This window comes from Saccopteryx bilineata, chromosome 1 (assembly GCF_036850765.1).
Source record: "Saccopteryx bilineata isolate mSacBil1 chromosome 1, mSacBil1_pri_phased_curated, whole genome shotgun sequence".
NCBI classification, from domain to species: domain Eukaryota; kingdom Metazoa; phylum Chordata; class Mammalia; order Chiroptera; family Emballonuridae; genus Saccopteryx; species Saccopteryx bilineata.
The window spans coordinates 228,493,431-228,521,024 of NC_089490.1; the positions used below are offsets into that span (position 1 = coordinate 228,493,431).

At 42.8% G+C, this 27,594-nt stretch overlaps 1 protein-coding gene across 1 annotated transcript in view; it reads left to right on the top strand.

Moving 5' to 3' along the window:
- Positions 1 to 27,594, top strand: part of CAPN8 (calpain 8) — a 58,533-nt gene that overhangs the window by 11,568 nt on the left and 19,371 nt on the right. Inside the window, 4 exon segments of the mRNA XM_066252727.1 lie at positions 24,175 to 24,293; positions 24,807 to 24,940; positions 26,033 to 26,201; positions 27,212 to 27,295. Of these exon segments, the coding sequence (XP_066108824.1) occupies positions 24,175 to 24,293; positions 24,807 to 24,940; positions 26,033 to 26,201; positions 27,212 to 27,295 (506 nt within the window).

Here is a 27,594-nt window from a genome sequence, read left to right on the forward strand (position 1 = left end):
TTGAGGCTGGGAACCCACCCTCCTCTTGCCAGGGAGAGCCTCCATCATCGTGTGTTTCATATTGGATGTCCTCTAAGGATCCTCGTGTACCTTGGGAAGCCTCAGGAGCCCCAGCTGTGATTCGGGAGTGCCAGACCATTTTCAGTCATTTTTGGAGGAGGTGTTTGCCAACATCCTGTGTAGCCTGCCCCATCACAAACAGAGAAGGACCACTATGTCTCTCACCATGTGGATTTGAACCTTGGCCAGAGTGAACGACAGGTCTTAGCACTCAACTTTTTTATTCCTTTCTCCATTAGACCTGGCTTCCAGCATTTTGTCTCATTTTTGCATCCAGAGGGCATTAGAATTAGACTCAGTCAGTATACCCCTTCCTTGAAACTGGCTCTCAGATGTTTTTACATGAGCCCCAAATATATTTGCTTACTGATATTTATTCTCTCAGTGAATCAATTCCATTTTTTAAAATCTAAGAAAATTTCCCTTCTTCATAGCATTAAAGGTCTCTTCTAGCCCTGGCTGGGTAGCTCAGTTGGTTAGAGTGCCATCCCAATATGCCAAAATTGCAGGTTTGATCCCCAGTCAGGGCACGTACAGGAATCAACCAATGAGTGCATAAATCTCTCTCTCTCTCTCTCTCTCTCTCTCTCTCTCTCTCTCTCACGCACACACACACACACACACATACACACACACACACACATCAGTTTTTAAAAAAACCAAACATGTCTGTTTTAAAGCCAAGGGGAATAAAGTAGAAAGTCTAGAGCAGTTTCATGCCATTGAGCCTTATTCCTTCAAAGTGGCAGAAGTTCGACCAGATGTGACCTGGGGCCTTCCTGAGAACCTGGAAGAGACTTGGAAGTCATTGGAACCAGTTCCGTCAGCTGTGGAGAGTTTTCTGTCTCCTCCCTCATTTTTCTCCTCATTAATAACTTAGAGGGAAAAGCAAGGCCGCCCCTGATTCAAAAGGTGATCTCTTTTTTTTTTTTAATAAATTTTTATTAATGGTAATGGGATGACATTAATAAATCAGGGTACATATATTCGAAGAAAACATGTCTAGGTTATTTTGTCATCAAATTATTTTGCAAACCCCTCGCCCAAAGTCAGATTGTCCTCCGTCACCCTCTATCTAGTTCTCTGTGCCCCTCCCCCTCCCCCTAACTCTCTCCCTCCCTCCCTCCCATGTCCTCCCTCCCCCCCCACCCTTGGTAACCACCACACTCTTGTCCATGTCTCTTAGTCTCATTTTTATGTTCCACCAATGTATGGAATCATGTAGTTCTTGTTTTTTTCTGATTTACTTATTTCACTATTTATAATGTTATCAAGATCCCACCATTTTGCTGTAAATGATCCGATGTCATCATTTCTTATGGCTGAGTAGTATTCCATAGTGTATATGTGCCACATCTTCTTTATCCAGTCTTCTATTGAAGGGCTTTTTGGTTGTTTCCATGTCTTGGCCACTGTGAACAGTGCTGCAATGAACATGGGGCTACATGTGTCTTCACGTATCAATGTTTCTGAGGTTTTGGGGTATATACCCAGTAGAGGGATTGCTGGGTCATAAGGTAGTTCTATTTGTAGTTTTTTGAGGAACCACCATACTTTCCTCCATAATGGTTGTACTACTTTACAGTCCCACCAACAGTGAATGAGGGTTCCTTTTTCTCCACAGCCTCTCCAACATTTGCTATTACCCGTCTTGTTGATAATAGCTAATCTAACAGGAGTGAGGTGGTATCTCATTGTAGTTTTGATTTGCATTTCTCTAATAACTAATGAAGCTGAGCATCTTTTCATATATCTGTTGGCCATTTGTATCTCTTCCTGGGAGAAGTGTCTGTTCATGTCCTCTTCCCATTTTTTTATTGGATTGTTTGTTTGTTTGTTGTTGAGTTTTATGAGTTCTTTGTAAATTTTGGATATTAGGCCCTTATCTGAGCTGTCGTTTGAAAATATCAGTTCCCATATAGTTGGCTGTCTGTTTATTTTGATATCAGTTTCTCTTGCTGAGCAAAAACTTTTAATTCTGATGTAGTCCCATTCATTTATCTTTGCCTTCACTTCTCTTGCTATTGGAGTCAAGTTCATAAAATGTTCTTTAAAACCCAGGTCCATGATTTTAGTACCTATGTCTTCTTCTATGTACTTTATTGTTTCAGGTCTTATATTTAGGTCTTTGATCCATTTTGAATTAATTTTAGTACATGGGGACAGGCTGTAGTCGAGTTTCATTCTTTTGCATGTGGCTTTCCAGTTTTCCCAACACCATTTGTTGAAGAGGCTTTCTTTTCTCCATTGTGTGTTGTTGGCCCCGTTATCAAAGATTATTTGACCATATATATGTGGTTTTATTTCTGGGCTTTCTATTCTGTTCCATTGGTCTGAGTGTCTATTTTTCTGCCAATACCATGCTGTTTTGATTATCGTGGCCCTATAATATAGTTTAAAGTCAGGTATTGTAATGCCCCCAGCTTCATTCTTTTTCCTTAGGATTGTTTTGGCTATTCGGGGTTTTTTATAGTTCCATATAAATCTGATGATTTTTTGTTCCATTTCTTTAAAAAATCTCATAGGGATTTTGATGGGAATTGCATTAAATTTGTATATTGCTTTGGGTAATATGGCCATTTTGATTATATTTATTCTTCCTATCCAAGAACAAGGAATATTTTTCCATCTCATTGTATCTTTTTCGATTTCCCTTAACAATGCTTTGTAATTTTCATTATATAAGTCCTTTACGTTCTTTGTTATGTTTATTCCTAGGTATTTTATTTTTTTTGTTGCAATCGTGAAGGGGATTATTTTTTTGAGTTCGTTTTCTAATATTTCATTGTTGGCATATAGAAAGGCTATGGACTTTTGTATGTTAATTTTGTATCCTGCGACCTTACTGTATTGGTTTATTGTTTCTAATAATCTTTTTGTGGAGTCCTTCGGGTTTTCGATGTATAGGATCATATCATCAGCAAAAAGTGATAGCTTTACTTCTTCTTTTCCGATATGGATGCCTTTTATTTCTTTGTCTTGTCTGATTGCTCTGGCCAGAACTTCTAGCACCACATTGAATAAGAGTGGAGAGAGTGGACAACCCTGTCTTGTTCCTGATTTAAGGTAGAAAGTCCTCAGTTTTATGCCGTTTAATAGGATGTTGGCTGATGGTTTATCATATATGGCCTTTATCATGTTGAGATATTTTCCTTCTATACCCATTTTGTTGAGAGTCTTAAACATAAAATTGTGTTGTATTTTATCAAAAGCCTTTTCTGTGTCTATTGATAAGATCATGTGGTTTTTGTTCTTTGTTTTGTTGATATGGTGTATTACGTTAACCGTTTTGCGTACGTTGAACCATCCTTGAGATTCTGGGATGAATCCCACTTGATCATGATGTATTATTTTTTTAATATGTTGTTGTATTCGGTTTGCCAGTATTTTGTTTAGTATTTTAGCATCTGTATTCATTAGAGATATTGGTCTGTAGTTTTCTTTTTTTGTGCCATCCTTGCCAGGTTTTGGTATGAGGGTTATGTTGGCCTCATAAAATGTGTTTGGAAGTATTGCTTCTTCTTCAATTTTTTGGAAGACTTTGAGTAGAATAGGAACCAAGTCTTCTTTGAATGTTTGATAGAATTCACTAGTATAACCATCTGGGCCTGGACTTTTATTTTTGGGGAGATTTTTAATAGTTTTTTTTATTTCCTCCCTGCTGATTGGTCTGTTTAGGCTTTCTGCTTCTTCATGACTCAGTCTAGGAAGGTTGTATTGTTCTAGGAATTTATCCATTTCTTCTAGATTGTTGTATTTGGTGGCATATAATTTTTCATAGTATTCTACAATAATTCTTTGTATATCTATGATGTCTGTGGTGATCTCTCCTCTTTCATTTTGGATTTTATTTATTTGAGTCGTGTGTCTTTTTTCCTTGGTGAGTCTTGCCAAGGGTTTGTCAATTTTGTTGATCTTTTCAAAGAACCAGCTCCTTGTTTTATTGATTTTTTCTATAGTTTTTCTGTTCTCTATTTCATTTATTTCTGCTCTGATTTTTATTATCTCCTTTCTTCGGCTGGTTTTGGGTTGTCTTTGTTCTTCTTTTTCTAGTTCCTTAAGGTGTGAAGTTAAGTGGTTTACTTCGGCTCTCTCTTGTTTGTTCATATAGGCCTGAAGTGATATGAACTTTCCTCTTATTACTGCTTTTTCTGCATCCCAGAGATTCTGATATGTCGTATTTTCATTTTCATTTGTCTGTATATATCTTTTGATCTCTGCGCTTATTTCTTCTTTGACCCATTCATTTTTTAGAAGTATGTTGTTTAGTTTCCACATTTTTGTGGGTTTTTCCCCCTCTTTTTTGCAGTTGAATTCTAGTTTCAAGGCTTTATGATCAGAAAATATGCTTGGTACAATTTTAATTTTTCTAAATTTGCTGATGTTGTCTTTGTGGCCCAACATATGGTCAATTCTTGAGAATGTTCCATGTACACTAGAGAAAAATGTATACTCTGTCGCTTTGGGATGAAGTGTCCTGTAGATGTCTATCATATCCAGGTGTTCTAGTATTTCGTTTAAGGCCACTGTATCTTTATTGATTCTCTGTTTGGATGACCGATCTAGAGCCGTCAGCGGTGTATTGAGGTCTCCAAGTATGATTGTATTTTTGTTAGTTTTTGTTTTAAGGTCAATAAGTAGCCGTCTTATATATTTTGGTGCTCCTTGGTTTGGTGCATATATATTAAGGATTGTTATGTCTTCTTGATTCAACTTCCCCTTAATCATTATGAAATGACCATTTTTGTCTCTGAGTACTTTTTCTGTCTTGTAGTCAGCATTATTAGATATGAGTATTGCTACGCCTGCTTTTTTTTGGGTGTTGTTTGCTTGGAGTATTGTTTTCCAGCCTTTCACTTTGAATTTGTTTTTATCCTTGTTGCTTAGATGTGTTTCTTGTAGGCAGCATATAGTTGGATTTTCTTTTTTAATCCATTCTGCTACTCTGTGTCTTTTTATTGGTAAGTTTAATCCATTTACATTTAGTGTAATTATTGACACTTGTGGGTTCCCTACTGCCATTTTATAAATTGCTTTCTGTTAGTTTTGTATCTAGTTTGATTCTTCTCTTTTGTTTTTCTATCATTTGTTTTTGTTTGTTTGTGTTCCATACTTCTTTCCTCTGTTGCTACCTTTTTTAAGTCAAGTGTTTTTGTGGTGGTTTTTTTAAGGGTGGTTACCATTAAGTAATGAAAAGGGTACCTACCATATTCATTGTAGTACCCTATCTTATAAGTATTTCTGCACTTCATCATCCTTTGCTACTGTTAATCTCCATCCTCTCCCCCCTTTTTTTCCTTTGTTGTCACAGTTTAAGTTTGGTTTTATTGTGTTCTTGGTGGAGCTGTTACTTGTGGTGTTGTTTTCTTTTGTTCTTTGAATCTGGTTGGAAAACCCCCTTTAGTATTTCCTGGAGTGGGGGCTTTCTGTTGATAAATTCTCTCATCTTTTCTGTATTTGTGAATGTTTTTATATCTCCTTCATACTTGAAGGATAGCTTTGATGGGTATAGTATTCTTGGCTGAAAGTTCCTCTCTTTCAGGGCTTTAAATATTGGGGTCCACTCTCTTCTAGCTTGTAGAGTTTCTGCTGAGAAATCTGATGATAATCTAATAGGCCTTCCTTTATATGTTGTACTCTTCTTTTCCCTGGCTGCCTTGAGAATTTTTCTTTGTCATTGGTTTGTGTCATTTTTATTATGATGTGCCTTGGAGTGGGTTTGTTGGGGTTAAGAAAACTTGGTGTTCTGTTTGCTTCTTGAATTTGAGGCTTTAGTTCCTTCCACAGGCTTGGGAAGTTCTCGTCTATTATTTGTTTGAGTATATTCTCCATTCCATTTTCTTTCTCTTCTCCCTCTGATATACCTATTATTCTTATGTTATTCTTTCTGATGGAGTCAGACAATTCCTGTAGGGCTTTCTCATTTTTTATTATTTTTGAGTCTCTTTCTTCTTCTCTCTGTTGTGCCTCAAGTTGTTTGTCTTCTATTTCACTAATCCTATCTTCAATCTGGGCTGTTCTGTTAGCTAAGCTTGTTACCTCATTTTTCAGCTCGTGAATTGAGTTTTTCATTTCTGTTTGATTTGTTTTTATAGTTTCAATTTCCTTGGTAATATATTCTTTGTGTTCATTGAGTTGTTTTCTGATCTCCCTATATTGCCTTTCTGTGTTTTCTTGTATATCTCTGAGTATTTTTAAGATTTCTATTTTAAATTCTCTGTCATTTAGCTCTAAGGCTTCCAATATGTTAAGTCTTTTCTCCATAGATTTTTCCACATCTATTTGTGTTACCTCTCTTTCTTTTGTATCCATAATATTCGATTTCCTCTTTCTTATCGGCATCTGAGGGTGGTCTTATTGATAGCACTAATTAGAATTAATAAAGAGTAAAAAGTAAAAAAAAAAAAAAAAAAAAAAAAAAGGTAAAACACCCCATAAAAAAAAAACAGTAATAATTTATTATTTCCCCCTTTTTTTCTCTCTTCTCTTTCCCTCCTCTCCCCTCCTCAGGGAAATATCGTGCCTATAATGGAGGGCCTGATTTGGGGTGAAGAGTTCAAGGGGCAAAAAAAGGGAGTAGGGACCTACTAAATGCAAAAAAAAAAAAAAAAAAAGGAAGAAAATCTTAGACAAGCATAAGATGATTTGCTTGTAAGTGATGGTCAACTAAGAGATATAATGAGAGGGATAAGAGGGAACCAGAAAAAAGGACCAAAAAAGAATAATAAAGAAGAAAAAGTAAAAATAATAAGTAAAAATCTGTTGTATTAAGTGGAGCGAAGACTAAATACAATGGAGACCTTGGGTTGGGAGGACCCAAAATGCCACAAAAATAAACAAACAAGAAAAAAAATAAAAACAAAAGCAAAAAGGAGAAATAAAGCCAAAAAAAAGCCTTGAGTCCCAAATTAACTAATTTGTTCGTGATTGAGGATTATATAGGAGGAAAGTAAAATGAGAAAAGAAAAAACGAATAGAAAGGAAAAAATAAGAAAAAGAGAAAAACGAAGGAAGAAATAAAATAGGAAGAGAAAAAAACAAAATAAAGCAAGACAAAAAAAACAAAAAACAAAAGAGGAGAGAGTGAGAGTTAAGTGTTTTGGAGTATAACCTTAAAGGAGGGTGAGGATGAAGAAGAAAAATAAAATGCAACACTCATGGGTAGTGTAGTTCAAGAAAGGGGAAGCATAAGATGGGCAGAGAATAGAAGGACCGAGGTGGAGGAAATAAAGGCAAAAAGATAGAAGAAACAAACAACAACAACAACAACAAAAAATTAGTGGATCAAGTTGTAAAGTCTGTGGGTTTTTCTTGATTTTGAGAGGTTAACTTCTTCCTTTTTCTTTTCTCTCCCTCTTCCTGGTTGGTGACTCTGTACCCCAGGCTCTGCCCCTGTGTCACTCTTAGGTAGGGATTTGCAGTTGATGGGATTCTATGGCAATGTCATATAATTGGCTTTAGTCTTGCTGGAAGTAAAGGCTTTTTGGCGTTTGCAGGGTCCAACAATGAGAGAGTTTGCTTTCCTGGATTCTCTCTCCTAGTCCCCCCTTTCTGAATTAGCAGCCTGGTGATCCAGCTATAAGGCTGCAACTGCTTCTGCCTGGGGAGTAAGAGGCTCAAAGAGCTGGGAAATCCCCACTCTATCCCCACTCAGTGCAAGGCTTTGGGAAAGGCTCTGAGAGTCAGGGCCTCCAGTGTAATCAGGCGGGGGTGGGAGTCAATTGTTGTCAAGGTGACTGTTCAGCGCCTATCATTTAGTTGGACCTCTCAACCCAGGCTTTCCACACTTTGTAGCCTGTTTTTGCAGGGAAGAAGAGGCACTAGTCTCTGCTTACGACTAGTGTAGTATAGACCTTATTATCTGCCAAGTCCTTCTTGTTAGCGTTTATCCCTGAATATGGAGGCTCTATCAATCAGAAGTTGCCCCCGCCCCTTTAGCGAGAGGCACTAAAAAATATCACGCCTCTTGTCTTGGATCGCTGAACTGAGAGAGATCTTATCAATTAGAACCGAGGGTGCGCAGATTTTATGGGTTAAGCTAATTTCAGTGATTGGGTCACAGCTGTGCTTCCGAAAGTATTTTAGGCTGCCTGCGCGCGCCCCTCCCCCAACGCTTGATTGTTAGCTTGAATGGCTGGGTGAGGTGCCCCGCCCACGGAGAGAATCTCCCAAGCCTCTCCCGCTCGCCCCGCCGCTGGCGGCTGGACCGCACCAGGCGCAGGATAATGGAGCCCCCTGGGTGTGCGGGCCAGCAGGGCGCCCTGGGCGCGTGGAATGCCCAAGGCACGCGCGTGAATGGGGCGCTCCGGGCACCGGTGGCCAGCGACCCCCACTCGCAGTGTGCGGGCCGCTGGGAACGTCAGCGGTGCTCAACTGGACCACGCGGCTGCTCGCGGCGGCTCGCGGTTCCCAAGTATATGGGCTGACTCACCACAGGCGCACTTCCTTGCAGTTTGAAAGAACGTCCCTGTGGTCGATTCCTCCACACCCTCGTCTCTCAGATTCAAGTGATAACAGTCCTTTCGCTATCAGTTTGTGTGGAACTCCGGAATGCTCCGAGGATAAATTTTTCTGTTTCTAGTTGATAAATTTGTTGTGATTTAGGGGAGAGCTGTCGGACGCGCTGCTCACGGCGCCATTTCCGTGACGTCCGGTGATCTCTTAAGAACTGTCCTCAGCCAAATGCTGCGATGTGTTCAAGTGCCGCGGCATCCAGCTGCCCCCTCACTGCTGTCAGGTCTGTGGGCAGTTTCTGTGTAACCATGGGAATTAGAAAGTGGAGATGTGAGCCGGTCTGTGGGGGACCACCAAAGTGGATTATTTAGTGTGCTTTATTATATGTAGTACAGCTGAAAATAAGTAATTTTGAGGGTATAAAAATTATAGTTGCCATAAGGAGTCATATCACCATTGCTTAGAAAATACCGGTAAGATTTGGGGCTAATCTTTGAAACTGTATTGGTAACACTTTTCCTAACTGACCCCAATATGCCATCCCCTGCTGAGAGTTTTGGGACCTCTGCCATGCCAGGGATTGATAGGGTCTGGGCTATTGCTTCTACAACAATAGTAGCTTGCTCTATGGCAACCACAACATGAGAGAGAGATTCCAGCGAGGTGTGTCAGAGTCTGAATTTTCAAATACCACAGGAAGTGGGGATCACGTAGTAGGTTCAGGGACAGCTTTGAACAAACCAGTCCTGTCTCTCCTCTCCTGGTAAAGAGAGTAGGGGGAAGGCTTGAGGCAGCAGAAAGAATTGAACAAAGGTCCTTCAGCAAGAAAGAGCAGGGCCCTGGGGAGGGGGCATGCAAGGAAGTGTCAGGGCTGGAGCACAGAGGGGTGGGAAGGGTTCACGAGGGCCTGATGCTGAGTGAGGAATTTTGGGCTTTACAGCTAAAGGCAATGTGGAAACATGGAAGGTGTGTCAGCAGGGCCATGTTCAGCCCAACTTGCTGCTGGGGTGGAGGGTGGGGATGGGGAGGAACGGAAACACCAGGCCTCAGACAATCACAACACAGAAATTCTCATTCTCTGAAGACAACTGGTGTTGGAAGAGGGCCGCTAGAAGCAAAACAGAGACCCAAGTTGTTCAGCAAACAGTTTCTAAAAATGTTTAGTTAGTGCAAGTCTCTGAAAAATGAAACCAAAAAATTATGATGTCATAATACTTATGTGATAGTTGCAGCTTTCTTAAAAAAGGATTTTGTTTATTTATTTTAGAGAGAATAGAGAGAGAGAGAGAAAGAGAGAGAGAGAGAAATGGGTGGGGATCGAGAAGAATAAGTCTTGAATAAGGAATGGACCGATGGTTGACTTTTTTGAGGGGTGCGCTTTTCCTGAAAAGGTTACAGGACAGAAGCATGCAACATCTCCCAATTCTCGCTTGACTTTCGAAGCAGAATCATGAAGATATTCAGATTTCATTACTTTTCCTCAAGGTCCTCTTCCCATACTTGGCTGCTCAAACCATTGCCAATCCTGCCGTGAGTTGGGCCAGTTTCTTTGTCCTTGGCTGTGATTGCTGTCATTCTGCCATGTGTCTCCTTGGGCAGGTATGCAACGTCACTTTCATCAGCTTCACGAAACCTTGCGAAGTTAGCCCCATGTTCAGTGTCACGTTGCATCGTTTTTGCATGGGCACGGCCACGATGGGAAGGGGCTCTTACTGGTGTGAAGCGGGAAGGATGTTCAAGTGCAAATGTGTGAATAGTTTCACATCATGGCGAGTTTGTTTCTTTCTGCGGCCTCCTAATTAGGGCTGTTGGATAATAAATATTTGGGGGAAGATGGTCCCTTATAGTCGGTGGGGGAGGGGGAGAAGGCAATGGCAGGGGTGTTGGAGTGGAGGGGATGGATTTGAGAGCTATTTAAGAGTAAAACCAAGACAGCATTTGGGAAGTAACTGGATGTGAGTAGAGTGAGGGGAAAGGAATTAAAATGACTCCCAGGCTGATGTAAGAGAGAGAAAACGGGGTTGGGGGTGGGGAATGGCAGGTGGGGGCATGTCCTACTTCATAGACCAAATATAGAGGGAAACGTACCAGCAAGTTCTTAGCGTGATTTCCATTTTAGTTTTCCCACAGAGTAGTAGACACTCAATAGATGTTTGCTGATTCACTTTGGGATCCCCTGTGTTTTTGGTTAATTTGTGTTGAGCAATAAGAGCTAATAATGAGGAGGTTTATTGAAAGCTTTCTGTGTGGCATGCACTCGGCTAAGCACTTTCCACATATTGTCTCATTTTTCATCTTCATAACAACTCCAAGAAGTAGAAACGATTTTACATTATTGCAACATAAGTAGATGCTTATTTTACGAGGTAGGTCCAAGGGTGAGCCAGATGTTAACAAGGGGGTGGGGTGGGAGGTGAAGGCCAATGGACAGTGAGGATGAGGAGGGGTTAATGAGAAGCCATGTGTGGTTTGAGGGGAGGATAGAAGGTTCCTGAAATTTCTGGTTCCTCTTGCCCCGGGGGTCTAGGGCTTGTATTTCAAATGGTAATAATTCTGTTTGTTTTGGCTTCTGTCTGAGTGGCTCTGGAGCTTATGAAAAAGATGCCAACCTTCTGATCTGACTAGTCCTGGCTCTGACACTAGTCCTGCCTGTCTGACCGTGGGAGGTTACTTAACTGCTCAGGGCCTCAGCTTTGCTCATCAGGGAAGTGGTGATTAAATACCTGCTTTACCTGGTGCAAAGCCTAAAAGACTCAAACACAGGAAGTCACTCTCTTGTGTTGTATGTAATTGAGGATGTGGCTAATGTGACCTCAGGGCATCTCTTGGAGGGTGAAGAGTTGAGCCTAGAATGCATTTTTTCCCCTCTCCTTTCCATTTTGTAAGAATTCACCCTGCCCAGAAACCACTGGATTAATTTACTTTAGGATTAGAAGGATTTATTGTGGGCCACTTCCAGATCGGCAAGGTATATTAACCTAGAGTACACCTGCAGGTTTGAAGTCATGCAGAACCCTGTGGAGGGTTCTGAAACAGTCTTTTTAGACATCACTCAGTCCTTTTTGGTAACCTGTTATTCTTCCAGAGTCTTCCCGTCAGCCTCTTTTCCTTTCCACGATGGTGCTGGAGGACTGGGTGGCTGTGTCCTTGCGTGCGTGCTGGCTGTGTCCACTCAGGTGCGATCCCTGGTTCCTCCCCTGGCCTTCTGCTGTGTCTCCTGCTGGCATCACGCTGGTGGCCTCTTGTCCTTTGTCTGTGGAGGTCACAAGGAACCTGAGGGGTTTTCTAGAGAGCCGATTAGGCACCCCTGTCCTCCGGGGCTCGCCACTCTCTTAATTCTGTGCAGGCTTCCCCTACAGGTGCAGAACTTCTCCACGGCATGGATTTTCAAATCACTCTTGTCAATTTCCTACCGACATTATTTCTTAAGTGAGCATTTCATGCGGGGTTCTGCGGGGAGTCTGGGGCCCACCGCCTGCCTCCAGTGAGCGTTGTCTCGCCAGAGATGGGAGTCGTCAGCAAAGCAAAAGTAGCTGCGAATGTGCATGGGGGTTTTAATATCTCAAAAAGGAGGACTTGTAAGCTGAGGCTGGAAAGGCATGTTCACCCATTCGCTGAAGGGAAGGGGAGAGGGAGGCTGGTGTGGTGATGGCTTCACACGAATGTGCAGAGCTGAAATCGCACCTGGGCATGAAGTCCCGGGAGCAGCCTTACACTGGAGAGCAGGTGAAGGACGCCTGCTCAGACGTCCTGCATCAGACATTGGAGACAGACTTTTACAAAACAGCTTTATATTAGCAGGGTCAAGATCTTTTTTTTTTTTCCACTTGACCAGTTGGAATTTTATTTTTATTTATTTTTAATTTTTTTAATAATTTTATTTTTAATGGGGCGACATCAATAAATCAGGATACATATATTCAAAGATAACAAGTCCAGGTTAGCTTGTTGTTCACTTATGTTGCATACCCATCACCCAAAGTCAGATTGTCCTCTGTCACCTTCTATCTAGTTTTCTTTGTGCCCCTCCCACTCCCCCTTTCCCTCTCCCTCTCCCCCCTCCCCCCATAACCACCACACTGTTATCAATCTCTCTTAGTTTCACTTTTATGTCCCACCTACGTATGGAATAATGCAGTTCCTGTTTTTTTCTGATTTAATTATTTCACTCCGTATCATGTTATCAAGATCCCACCATTTTGTTGTAAATGATCCGATGTCATCATTTCTTATGGCTGAGTAGTATTCCATAGTGTATATGTGCCACATCTTCTTTATCCAGTCATCTATTGATGGGCTTTTTGGTTGTTTCCATGTCCTGGCCACTGTGAACAATGCTGCAATGAACATGGGGCTGCATGTGTCTTTACGTATCAATGTTTCTGAGTTTTTGGGGTATATACCCAGTAGAGGGATTGCTGGGTCATCTATTTTCAGTTTTTTGAGGAACCACCATACTTTCTTCCATAATGGTTGTACTACTTTACATTCCCACCAACAGTGGATGAGGGTTCATTTTTCTCCACAGCCTCTCCAACATTTGCTATTACCTGTCTTGTTAATAATAGCTAATCTAACAGGTGTGAGGTGGTATCTCATTGCAGTTTTGATTTGCATTTCTCTAATAACTAATGAAGATGAGCATCTTTTCATATATCTGTTGGCCATTTGTATTTCTTCCTGGGAGAAGTGTCTGTTCATGTCCTCTTCCCATTTTTTTATTGGATTGTTTGTTGTTGAGTTTTATGAGTTCTTTGTATATTTTGGATATTAGGTCCTTATCTGAGCTGTTGTTTGAAAATATCATTTCCCATTTAGTTGGCTGTCTGTTTATTTTGTTGTCAATTTCTCTTGCTGAGCAAAAACTTCTTAGTCTGATGTAGTCCCATTCATTAATTTTTGCCTTCACTTCTCTTGCCTTTGGAGTCAAATTCATAAAAAGCTCTTTAAAACCCAGGTCCATGAGTTTAGTACCTATGTCTTCTTCTATGTACTTAATTGTTTCAGGTCTTATGTTTAGATCTTTGATCCATTTTGAGTTAATTTTAGTACAGGGGGACAGACTGTAGTCGAGTTTCATTCTTTTGCATGTGGCTTTCCAGTTTTCCCAGCACCATTTATTGAAGAGGCTTTCTTTTCTCCATTGTGTGTTGTTGGCCCCTTTATCAAAAGTTATTTGACTATATATATATGTGGTTTTATTTCTGGGCTTTCTATTCTGTTCCATTGGTCTGAGTGTCTATTTTTCTGCCAATACCATGCTGTTTTGATAGTTGTGGCCCTATAATATAGTTTGAAGTCAGGTATTGTAATGCCCCCAGCTTCATTCTTTTTCTTTAGGATTGCTTTGGCTATTCGGAATTTTTTATAGTTCCATATAAATCTGATGATTTTTTGCTCCATTTCTTTAAAAAATGTCATTGGAATTTTGATGGGAATTGCATTAAATTTGTATATTGCTTTGGGTAATATGGCCATCTTGATTATATTTATTCTTCCTAACCAAGAACAAGGTATATTGTTCCATCTCATTATATCTTTTTCGATTTCCCTTAACAATGGTTTATAGTTTTCATTATATAAGTCCTTTGCATTCTTTGTTATGTTTATTCCTAAGTATTATATTTTTTTTGTTGCAATCGTGAAGGGGATTATTCTTTTGAGTTCATTCTCAAATGTTTCATTGTTGGCATATAGAAAGGCTATTGACTTCTGTATGTTAATTTTGTATCCTGCGACCTTACTGTATTGGCTTATTGTCTCTAGTAGTCTTTTTGTGGAGTCTTTGGGGTTTTCGATGTATAGGATCATATCATCTGCAAAAAGTGATAACCTTTACTTCTTCTTTTCTGATATGGATGCCTTTTATTTCTTTGTCTTGTCTGATTGCTCTGGCTAGAACCTCTAGTACCACATTAAATAAGAGTGGAGAGAGTGGAAAACCCTGTCTTGTTCCTGATTTAAGGGGGAAAGCCTTCAGTTTAGTGCCATTTAATATGATGTTAGCTGATGGTTTATCATATATGGCCTTTATCATGTTGAGATATTTTCCTTCTATACCCATTTTGTTGAGAGTCTTAAACATAAAATTGTGTTGTATTTTATCGAAAGCCTTTTCTGTGTCTATTGATAAGATCATGTGGTTTTTGTTCTTTGTTTTGTTGATATGGTGTATTACGTTAACCGTTTTACATATGTTGAACCATCCTTGAGATTCTGGGATGAATCCCACTTGATCATGATGTATTATTTTTTTAATATGTGGTTGTATTTGATTTGCTAGTATTTTGTTTGGTATTTTAGCATCTGTATTCATTAGAGATATTGGTCTGTAGTTTTCTTTTTTTATGCCATCCTTGCCTGGTTTTGGTATGAGGGTTATATTGGCCTCATAAAATGTGTTTGGAAGTATTGCTTCTTCTTCAATTTTTTGGAAGACTTTGAGTAGAATAGGAACCAAGTCTTCTTTGAATGTTTGATAAAATTCGCTGGTATAGCCGTCAGGGCCTGGACTTTTATTTTTGGGGAGGTTTTTAATGGTTTTTTCTATTTCTTCTCTACTGATAGGTCTGTTTAGGCTTTCTGCTTCTTCTTGACTCAGTCTAGGAAGGCTGTATTGTTCTAGGAATTTATCCATTTCTTCTAGGTTGTTGAATTTAGTGGCATAAAGTTTTTCATAGTATTCTACAATAATTCTTTGTATATCTACGGTGTCCGTGGTGATTTCTCCTCTTTCATTTTGGATTTTGTTTATATGAGTTCTTTCTCTTTTTTCCTTGGTAAGTCTTGCCAAGGGTTTGTCAATTTTGTTGATCTTCTCAAAGAACCAGCTCCTTGTTCTATTAATTTTTTCTATAGTTTTTCTGTTCTCTTATTTCATTTATTTCTGCTCTGATTTTTATTATCTCCTTTCTTCGGCTGGTTTTGGGTTGTCTTTGTTCTTCTTTTTCTAGTTCCTTAAGGTGGGAAGTTAAGTGGTTCACTTGGGCTCTCTCTTGTTTGTTCATATAGGCCTGAAGTGATATGAACTTCCCTCTTATCACTGCTTTTGCTGCATCCCATAGATTCTGATATGTTGTATTGTCATTTTCATTACTCTGTATATATCTTTTGATCTCTGCACTTATTTCTTCTTTGACCCATTCATTTTTTAAAAGTATGTTGTTTAGTTTCCACATTTTTGTGGGATTTTTCCCCCTCTTTTTTGCAGTTGAATTCTAGTTTCAAGGCTTTATGATCAGAAAATATGCTTGGTACAACTTCGATTTTTCTGAATTTGCTGATGTTGTTTTTGTGGCCCAACATATGGTCAATTCTTGAGACTGATCCATGTACACTGGAGAAAAATGTATACTCAGTCAGTTTGGGATGTAATGTCCTGTAGATGTCTATCATATCTAGGTGCTCTAGTGTTTTGTTTAAGGCCTCTATATCTTTGTTGATTCTCTGTTTGGATGACCGAGCTAGAGCCATCAGCAGTGTATTGAGGTCTCCAAGTATGATTGTATTTTTGTCAGTTTTGTTTTAAGGTCAATAAGTAGCTGTCTTATGTATTTTGGTGCTCCTTGGTTTGGTTTGGTGCATATATATTAAGAATTGTTATGTCTTCTTGATTCAGTGTCCCCTTAGCCATTATGAAATGGCCATTTTTGTCTCTGAGTACTTTTGCTGTCTTGTAGTCAGCATTATCAGATATGAGTATTGCTACACCTGCTTTTTTTTGGATGTTATTTTCTTGGAGTATTGTTTTCCAGCCTTTCACTTTGAATTTGTTTTTATCCTTGTTACTTAGATGAGTTTCCTGTAGGCAGCATACAGTTGGATTTTCTTTTTTAATCCATTCTGCTACTCTGTGCCTTTTTATTGGTGAGTTTAATCCATTTACATTTAGTGTAATTATTGACACTTGTGAGTTCCCTATTACCATTTTATATCTTGCTTTCTGTTACTTTTGTGTCTTGTTTGATCCTTCTCTTTCACTTTTCTATCTTTTGTTTTTATTTGGTTGTATTCCATACATCTTTCCTCTGTTGCTGTCTTTTTTATCTCGTGTGCTTCTGTGGTGGTGTTTTCAATGGTGGTTACCTTTAAGTAATGAAAAGGGTTCCTACCCTGTTCATTGTAGCGCACTATTTTGTGAGTACTTTTGCACTCCATCGTCCTTTGCTACTGTTAATCTCCATCCTCTCCCCCCCTTTCTTTTTGTTGTTGTCACAGTTTAAATTTGGTTTTATTGTGTTCTTCTTGGAGCTTTTACTTGTGGCTTTGTTTTTTTTTGTTCTTTGTATCTGATTGGAGAACCCCCTTTAGTAATTCCTGGAGTGGGGGTTTTCTGATGATAAATTCCCTCATCTTTTCTGTATCTGTGAATGTTTTTATTTCTTCTTCATATTTGAAGGATAGCTTTGATGGGTATAGTATTCGTGGCTGAAAGTTCCTCTCTTTCACGACTTTAAATATTGGGGTCCACTCTCTTCTAGCTTGTAGAGTTTCTGCTGAGAAATATGATGATAATCTAATGGGCCTTCCTTTTTTTTGTTGTATTCTTCTTTTCCCTGGCTGCCTTGAGAATTTTTTCTTTGCCGTTGGTTTGTGCCAATTTTATTATGATGTGCCTTGGAGTAGGTTTGTTGGGGTTAAGAAAACTCGGAGTTCTGTTTGCTTCTTGAATTTGAGGCTTTAGTTCTTTCCACAGGCTTGGGAAGTTCTCATCTATTATTTGTTTGAGTATGTTCTCCATTCCATTTTCTCTCTCTTCTCCCTCTGATATACCTATTATTCTTATGTTATTCTTTTTGATGGAGTCAGATAATTCTTGTAGGGCTATCTCATTTTTTTTTAAAATTTTGAGTCTCTTTCTTCTTCTCTCTGTTGTGCCTCAAGTTGCTTGTCTTCTATTTCACTAATTCTCTCTTCTATCTGGCCTGTTCTATTAGCTAAGCTTGTTACCTCGTTTTTCAGCTCGTGAATTGAGTTTTTCATCTCTGTTTGATTTGTTTTTATAGTTTCAATTTCCTTGGAAACATATTCTTTGTGTTCATTGAGTTGTTTTCTGAGCTCCCTAAATTGCCTTTCTGTGTTTTCTTGTATATCTTGGAGGATTTTTAGGATTTCTATGTTAAATTCTCTGTCATTTAGCTCCAAGGTTTCCAATATATTAAATTTTTTCTCCATAGATTTTTCTTCATCTAGCTGTGTTACCTCTCTTTCTTTTGTATCCATGATATTCGATTTTCTCTTCCTTAATGGCATCTGAGGGTGGTTTTGTTGATAGTATTAATGAGATTTAATAAAGAATAAAAAGTTAAAAAATAAAAAATGGAAAAGAGTTGTTTTTTTAAAAACATTAACGAAATAAGGAAAAATAAAATAAAATAAAAATTTAAAAAAAGGAAATTATTTCCCCCCTCCTTTTTTCCTCTCCTCTCCTCTCCCCTCTTTCTTGAGAAAATCTTGTGGTGAACTGTGAATTATATTGTACTAAATAGAACAAACAGTGCCTGTAATGGAGGGCCTGAATTGGGGAGAAGTAATAAAGGGGGAAAAAAGGGGGGGTATGGACCCACAAAAAGCAAATAAGAAAAAAATTTGGGTCAAGAATAAAATTATTTGCTTTTAGGTGTTGGTTAAGAGTTATGATGAGAGGAATAAGAGGGAAACAGGAAAATGGGGGGACAAATTTAAAAATTACTATTGTATTTAGTGGAACAAGAACTAGATAAAATGGAGAGCCAGGGATGGGAGCACTGCTAGTGTGTTGAAAAGGTGAAGTAAAAACCCCCAAAATGCCATAAATGTAAGTTTGAGTCCCAGATAAGATATTGTTCGTTATTGAGGTTTGAATGAGAGGAGATGTAAAGGAGAAAGGAAGAAACTAATATGGAGGGAGAAAAGAAAGAGAGAGAGAGAGAGAAAAAAAAGAGGGAACCACTAAAAGAAGAAAAAAGAAAAAAGAGGAGAGAGAGAGAGAGAGAGTTAAGGGTTTTGGAGTGCAACCCTCATAGAGAGAAAGGAAGAGGAAAGAAAAGATAATGGGAGATGTAACACTTATGGGTAGTGTAGTTCAAGGAGAGGAGAGAGTAAGACCGGCAGAGAGTTAAACGACCAAATTGGAGGAGGAATAAAAAATATCAAGAATGAAGATAAGAGAAACAAACGAACAAATATAATAAAATGGGATAGGTTATAAAGTCTGTGTATTATTCTTGATTTTGAGAGGTTATCTTCTTGCTTTTTCTTTTCTCTCCCTCTTCCTGGTCGGTGACTCTGTCCCCCGGGTTCTGCCCCTTTGGCATGCTCAGGTAGAGGTTTGCAGTTGATAAGTCTCTATGGCGATGTCATGTATTGTGCTTTAGTCTCATTGGCAGTCGAGGCTCATTAGCATTTATAGGCTCTGCCAGTGAGAGAGTCCGTGTTCCTGGAGCCTCTCTCCTAGTCTTTCCTTCCTCAATTAGTAGCCTGATAATCCAGCTATGGGGTTGCTGCTGCCTCTGCCTGGATAGTAAGAGGCTCAAAGAGCTGGCAAGTCCCCACTCTATTCCCACTCAGCACAGGGCTCTGGGTAAGGCTCAGTCAGTCAGAGCTGCTAGCATAATCAGGCGGGGCTTCCGCCCACTCAAAGACCTCTGGCTCTGCCACTCTGTGGGATAACACAGGTGCGCACTGCTGAGGCACTTGGAGGAATCTCTCGCCCACTATCTGCATGCGCAGACCAGGATATCAGGCCAGCAGTCTCACACTCGGAGTGAAACCCCCACCCACACGGAAAAGTTCCAGCGTTGGAATTGGCTCTCGCTCCGTTCCTGTGCGTGGCTTTTCCAAGGCGCTGGGGCAGCCCGAGATTCCGCTTTTGGCCCACTCAAAGGCTCCTGACTCTGCTCCTCTGTGGGATAACATGGGCGCACACTGCCGAGGCACTCGGAGGAATCTCTCGCTCACTATCTGCGCGCGCCAACCAGGATATCAGGCCAGCCGCCTCACCCTCTGAGTGAAACCCCCACCCACAAGGATAAGTTCCAGCATTGGAATTAGTTCTCGTTCCCTCCCCATGCGCGGCTTTCCCAGGGCGCTGGGGCGGTCCGAAGATTCCGCCTTCGGCCCACGCAAAGGCCTCTGACTCTGCCTCTCTGTGGGACAACACGGGTGCCCACTCCTGGGGCTTTGGAAGGAATCTCTCGCCCACTATCTGCGCACGCTGACCAGGGGATTGGGGAAAATGGCTGCCCCACTTGTCTTTCTTTGTCTGGGTTTGGCGCGAGTGTTAGCTTGTATTGCCCAGGTTGCCACAGGAACAGTTTTTCCTTGGCTTGGATCTACATGCCACAGCCTGGTTTGGCCGTTTGTGCTGTGGCCTGGATCTATTCACCCCCTTTGCCCGCCTTAGTTTCTATATTCTCAGTTCCCAGTGAAAGCCGCCCTGTTTAGGTTAGTGAGGAAGGTGGAGCATTTCTTACTCCCTATTTCCTTCGGGGTTTGATTATATATTTAGCCAATTTTTCACTCAACCATACCTTCAGGTGTATTACGAAACATCTGGAGGCTCCAAGGATAGGTCTTTCTGTTTCTGGTTGAAGATCTTGTTGAGTTTTGGGGGAGATTTATCGGTATCGCTTCCTACCAAACCATTACTCTGACATCATCTCTTGGGTCATGATCTTTACATTACATTCAGCAGTGCCATCCACAAAGCATTCTTTATTCCCCATGACTGCTCAGTCAACTAGCCAATAAAGGGCATTTCTGCCTCTGCCTGTTTCAGGCTCTTGTCTCTTTTGGGTAAATGTCCCTCATTCAGTCACTCCATTTGATGGCGTCTTGCTTCTTAAAGGCCCCCTTCTGACCTCCCCAAGATAGTGCCTTGGAGATATAAGGAAGGGCATATGGCCTCTGGGATATGGGAGGAGGGTCCTTGGGTGAGCAGAGCTGTCCTCTAGGTCTTGGCCGGTCCAGGGGCCCTTTTCTTTTCTTTTTTTTTTTCTGTATTTTTCTGAAGCCAGAAATGGGGAGAGACAGTAAGATAGACTCCCGCATGCGCCTGACCAGGATCCACCCTGCACGCCTACCAGGGGGCGACGCTCTGCCCACCAGGGGGCGATGCTCTGCCCCTGTGGGGGGTCGCTCTGTTGTGACCAGAGCCACTCTAGCACCTGGAACAGAGGCTGAGGAGCCATCCCCAGCGCCCGGGCCATCTTTGCTCCAGTGGAGCCTCGGCTGTGGGAGGGGAAGAGAGAGACAGAGAGGAAGGAGAGGGGGAGGAGTGGAGAAGCAGATGGGCGCTTCTCCTGTGTGCCCCGGCCGGAAATCGAACCTGGGACTTCTGCACGCCAGGCCGACGCTCTACCACTGAGCCAACCGGCCAGGGCCCAGGGGCCCTTTTCTAGCTAACTGAGGTCCACCTCAGTGTTCACGGACACATCACACCCTCCATCCTGTTCCTGACCCCCACAGTGACCACAGCCTCTGCAGTGGGAAGACCTGCCTTTTCTCCTTGCCCTCCCACCCCCCCCACCCCAGGTTACCATCTGATGGCCAAGGGAACATTGGGGGGGCACTCTTTGCCATCTTCCCTCACCCCTCTGCCTAAGTGCTCAATGCCACCATTTTTTATTCTGCTCCGAGTCCCCACTGGGAAGCATAAGAGGAGTCCTCTCTGCTTTGGCTTCCTCTTAGAGTTGAAAACTATTGTTTCTGCTCTGGCTATTGTTCACCCTCAAGGTGGGGAAGGGGTTCCAATGTCTGGCATATTCTCTTTCTTTCCCTTCTCTCCATAGCCCAGAGCAACTCCACTTTCTCCCTTGGTGTATGGGAAATTCCCTTAAGTGACAGCCTGAGTTCTTGCTACCTGAGGCCTCTGATAACACTAGGGGTTCAGACCTCCAAGCTTTGATTGTAATATAGATAGGAAATGTTTTGAATGTGGAGATTTTTTTTCTGGCAAAGCCTGACTCAGGATTATTATGTCTTGGTTGACTTAAAACTTTCCCTGACAGAGCAGAGCACTGACTTCATTATTATGGTTGGGGTGCATCTCTGGTTTTCTGGAAGCCCTGAGCCGACTGATGCAATGGGTACAAGTTCTAGGGGATCATTGCTTGAGTAGAATAAAAAAATGTATGTAATTTTATTATTTTAGTACATATTAAACCCATTACACATGTAACCTAAATAAGGAGTAGGATGAACAAAGCTCAGGTGATTTCCCAATTTCCTGTGAAGTCAGTGACCCAGGAGACCACTCCCTGATTGGCCAAATCCCCAACCCGTGACCAGTCCATGTTGGAGGTGACTGCGGGGAGGGATTTGTCTATCAAGATTATTTCCCAGCATTTTTGTCCACCTTATTTACCACACGACTTGGTTCCAAAAGCCTCTTGGCTGCTTTTGAAAATTAAAACTATGCTCAAAGATCAAAGCTCTGTCCTCCACTGAGAAGAACCCAAGCCATGTGCCACAGGCTTCAAGGCAGATCCCCAAAACAAGCTCCTGGAATATTTTAAGCAACAGAATAAATGTTGATGCTCTCAAGAGGACTCTTTGAAGGGGAACACACTCATTTGGACGTGCTCCTTAGAAAAAGTACATTTGTCATAACAAACCATTCGCACCTCATATAGTCGCTGGCAGGGATCCAGGAGTGTGCGTGCCCGCTGCAGGTCCTGGGAGCTCTGTGCTCACTGTGAGAGCCAGGTGGGCGCTGGAAAGCCAGGGCTGAGGCAGATGAAGAGAAAATTAAAATCTCCTGCAGCTGGGCCGCTCCATTTGCTATCAGCAGCTGAGAGACTTTTTGTTGGTGTGCCTTGAATTGTAATGTATAAGGAGTGTTCTAGGCGGGCTGTTGGAAGCAGCTTGCACTGGCAGCAAGAATGTCTGTATCAGATGAGAGGCAGGCTGTGCCCAGTCATGAGGGCCATGTGGCTGCTTTTATCTCGGGGAGGGGGGGAGGCCACAGGCCTCAGAGAGCGTGACAGAGCAGTGGCCCCATTCATTCCCCAGAGACCTGGGTCTGCCATTGTCTTCCCTTGTTATCTCCCTCCGCCCAGAGCTTTGCAGGCAAAGGCCCCCAATGGTGGTAGAGGTGGACTCTCTCTGGTTCTTGTATATCCTGGCTGGGCTCCACCAGCAGCGAGATTCAGGTGTAAATGTGTCAGGTGCTGTTGGAGGTGTGCACAGGAACAAAATGAGTCTGTTGACTCATTGGGTCATTTGCTTATTTATTTTAGTTTTTTCTTAAGTTTTTTATTTATTGATTTTTAGAGAGAGAAAGGAGGGGGGAGAAAGAGAATGAATGAATGAATGAATGAATATGAGCTTGGTTGGGGAAAGGAATTAATTTGTGACCAAATCATGAATCTCTTTGCTGATAGAAGGGCAGATAGAGCAGAGGGCTTTCCGAGATGACCTGCTCATAGAGTTGTTCTGAGCAGATGACAGATACTTAGAGGTGGGTTTATGGGACTCAGTTTCCTTCCTGATTTCTCAGGCAACCTGAGGGTTCGCAACCCAGACTCTGTGCACAACTTAGGCCATTGTGTTAAAGAAAAATATGGAGCTAGATGAGGTCCTCAGAGGGTCTCTAAAAGGTGGAAGGGGCTTCCTTCTGAAGATATGTTGAATGATTCAGGTTTTGGGTTTGTTTGTTTTTTTAATCTGGAAAAAGAGACAGCTGAGACACACAGTTAGGATCTTGGAAGCATTTGGATAGAATGAGTGAGAGAAACTTGTTCATCACACCCCAAGCCCAGAGGCAGAACTCAGCAGGGCAACTAGAAAGAGGCCACTATTGGGCCAGTAAGAGGAAACACTCTCACACAGTGAGAAGCACACATAAGGACGATGAGATCTCAGAGTCAGTGTAGGACAAGCACTTACATGGAGGGAGGAAAGTCGACATCCATTCCAGGGTGATAGATGCATCCAGGGCAGGAAGGCAGGAAAGGGGCATCCTTGCATGTCAACCCTGGGAAGGGCATGACGCCTTCCAAGGAAACCCTGCTCAGTGGCACAGGTCGGGAAGGTCCCGCCTTGCACAGAAAGGACTTTTCTGTTTTCTTCTGCATTTACTTGGATCTTTAAGTGACCGTTATTCAATCCTCAGATTTGTAACCTCTCGACTTTTTATTTCTTCTGCCTCAATTTATGATGATGTGATGCTAATCGATATCTCAAGGCTGTGATGGGCAGTGAGGCATGGCAGCTGTCATGGCGAGCTCTGAAACACAAAGGGCAGACTTATAAACGAGCACGGAGAGCCAGCTTTCTGTCGTCTTCTATCATACAGGCAAGGAACACACACACGTTCACACCCACACATCCTGCGCTGGCAAATGGATTCAATGTTCCCTCAACCAAATGTTTTATCTGAGTAGCTAATAAGGAGCCAAAAATACTTTTCTTTTTCTTTCCATTTTTTCCTACTGGTTGAGTGCTTTGGAGATGTGAAATGGTCAGCATTCAGGACACAAGAGGGAGGAGCAGAGAAATCTCCATCCGAGGACACGGCTTCCAGGGAGGCAGCAGGAGCAGACGCTGCCTGTGACCTTGAGACTCGGGAGGAAGAGAGAGCCTCACCATCTGACTGAGAAGGGAGTGGTGTGAGGGTCAAGGAAATCAGGGGCCCTAAAGGCCTAGCCTGACCAGTGTGTGCCCCTTGACCCGGTGCAGGTGACTGCTGGCTTCTGGCGGCCATCGCTTCCCTCACCTTGAATGAAGAGTTGCTTTACCGGGTGGTGCCCAGGGATCAGGACTTCCACATGAACTATGCAGGGATCTTTCATTTTCAGGTATTGTGTGATGTTCACGGCCCTTGACCCTACTTTCCATACAGTCAGGTCCCACCCAGATCTACTGCATCGGAGCTGTGGGGTTGGAACTCCGAGCCTGTGATTTAACAGTTCATCCAGGTGGCTCTGATGCACACCTGAATTTGAGGACCACTGTCTTAATGCACCCATCCAATCACCTACACATCCACCTGCTGTCTCCCCTGTGTACTTGAGGAAAGTACTTTGGAGTGACTGTCAAAAGATGTGGGTCCGAGTCACATGGTGTCACCACTGCCTGATGCTGGGTGAATTTTCTTCCCCACAAACTCAGACCCTGGATTCAATGTTTCCTGACTTCTTCAGCACCTCCTGTATGCACGAAAGAGTAAGACACAAACCCTGCTCTTAAGGAGCTTAGGACTCACTAAAGGTCCAAGGCTTGCACATGGATCACCACAGAGGCTCCTTCTGGGGTACCCCAAAGAGGCTCGCTCCACCCATCAACCTATTCTCTGTGCTTTCCCATGGCAGTTCTGGCAGTATGGCGAGTGGGTGGAGGTGGTGGTGGATGACCGGCTGCCCACCAAGGACGGGGAACTGCTCTTCCTGCACTCCAAAGAAGGCAGCGAGTTCTGGAGCGCTCTCTTGGAGAAAGCCTATGCCAAGTGAGTGGGTACTGAGGCACTAGGAGATCCCACAGTCTTCCTGGAGGATCTCACCTGACCCCTCACCCTTCAAACTCAGTTTATCATGCCCAAGTCTTTCCCAGTACCTGGACCCCCTTGTGCTGTATCCCTCAGTAACCCAGTAACCAAGGCAAACAGAAATTGGAGCTAGGAGTTTAAAAGCTCAGCTCTGTCCCACATGAATGTGTGAATGGGGTCAAGCCATTTACCTACTTGGTTCCTTAGTTTTCTCTTCTTTGAAATCCCAAGGGCATTTCTTAGGTCCATGTGATTTTTAAGTGAATGATAAAGAAGAGGGAGAAGAAGAAGGAGAAGGAGAATAAGAAGAAAAAGAAGAAGAAGCAGCAGCAGAGGAGGAGAAGGGGGGAGAAGGATGGGGAAGGGGAGGGGAAAAGAGAGAGGAAGAGGGAGGAAGAGGAGGAGAGGAGAAGGAGAAGGAGAGGAAGAAGAATAAGAATAAGAATAAGAATAAGAAGGGGAAGAAGAAGAAGAAGAAGAAGAAGAAGAAGAAGAAGAAGAAGAAGAAGAAGAAGAAGAAGAAGAAGAAGAAGAAGAGGAAGAGGAAGAGGAAGAGGAAGAGGAAGAAGAAATACTTAGATACTAAACTCAACAGAGTCTACTGACCCTTTGTTTAAGAGCCATTCTGCTTCTCATTGGCATTCAGGGTTCAAAGCCTTTAACTAGTTTCATTTCCTGGCACCCTTTTCTGTAACTCCAGTTCCTTTCCCATCCTATTCCTATAGCAGGTCCCACAGGGTGCCTCTCAGCCTTGAGAAAGGATCCCCATCCCTATTCATGGCCCCCAATCTTCAGAAACCCATGGAGCTAGGGTCAGCGCTAGAAAGGTTATTCTAGAAGTGGGGGCCTGGTAGAAGGTGATCTGAGATTCGTTCCTGGCAAAGTACTGAGTTGGCCACCGAAGCTGTGGCCTGAGCACCTTCCTGTGCACAGCAACATCTGCAAAGGCTCCTCTTACACCTTCCAGACCACCCCATGTCCTAGCATCGTCCCTGTCCCCAACCCACGAGGTTGCTAATGTCTGTGGACAGTGCCTGTTTTCTTTTTCAACAGGCTCAATGGATCTTATGAGGCTCTTGCTGGAGGGTCCACCATGGAGGGGTTTGAGGATTTCACGGGTGGCATCTCTGAGTATTTTGACCTGAAGAAGCCACCAACCAACCTGTATCAGACCATCCGGAAGGCTCTTCGCGTGGGCTCTCTGCTCTCATGCTCCATTGATGTGAGCCAGGACAGCTTCTCTCTGTTCCCTTCCCCACATGGGGTAGGAGAGGGAGTGGGCAGGGGGGTGGGGAGCCCAGGAAGGTGTAGGGTCAGAGCAGAGCCTGGGACGTAATGGGAAAGTCCAGTGACATATTGGCCCCCAGCATATAGGAGCCAGTTAAGACCTAATAAGTGGGCGGGAACTGGGGCTGGTCTCATGGTAGGACCTCCAGTTTCTCCTAAGCAGTAGAGCCCCTTTGGTTCTGCAGGAATTGTCCTAGGAGCGTAACCCTGGTCCCTGCATCCTAGCCCTTACCTTTGCTGTGACTTTTTGCAAAGTAATTTTGGGATTTTGGAAAACAAATGTGATGACTGACAATACTTGATGGACTTTGAAAAAGCAAGAGGTTCTGAAGCCAGGGGCCACACCCTACCTGGGGGGGGGGGGGTTTGGCTGTAGGGAGTGCCGAGGTGGCATGGAGACCATCAACCCTGTGGTCTGTTATCACCTGCTATTTCCCTTTCTCCTGCCCATACCTGGTGCCCTCAGACCTGTGAATGGCGCATCTATGAAAATCCAGCAGGATGTGTGTAGTTTTGGTGGAAGAGTGACATGGGCATTGGGGGAGGGAGGCTGTGAACCAGGAAGGATGATTGGAAAGCTCGGTCAGTGAAAACAGTAGAGAACCAGCATTTGTCTGGGGCAGTCATCATGGATAATTAGTCTTCAGGCAGCATGAGGTCACTCTTGGAGAATAAATGACTTCCCAGTTTCCCGTGACGTTTTAAAGGCCAGCAATCATATTCTAGGCGTGGCAGTCACACAGCACCCTGCCTGGAACTATAGGCCTGATTAAAGAGGGGTCGAATGGTGAGGCTCCATCTACTTGAGGTCCATGGTCGCACCTGCACCCCCATCCCCACACTGAGGCCCCCATGGTTGTGTAGCATGTCTTTGGAAAGCCTTGTAGGACCAGTTCCAACAAGGTCAGGGGCAGCCACCCTGAGTGGACTTTCTTCTCAACCCAGGTCTCCAGTGCAGCCGAAACAGAAGCCATCACCAGCCAGAAGCTGGTTAAGAGTCATGCGTACTCCGTCACCGGAGTTGAGGAGGTACTATCGGGCTGGGGGAACGTGAGGGTAATAAGTCACGATATGACCCTAAGTCCAGGGCACCCAGGAGAGAAAGAGAAAGGGGATTACCACCAAGAGTTTTGCTGCCTGGCTGAGGCCTCTCTCTGGCTTCACAGAGCCCCTGACACCACACATGTGCAGTCATTTCTGCCTCATACTGATTTGTACCCACTCGTGATGGGGAGTGTGACCTGTTTGAGCTACAGCTAGATGAGTTCTCACTAAATGCAGGCTCTCCTCTGAGATGTGGCCAGAAAGAGGCAGAAGGCTATAGAGAA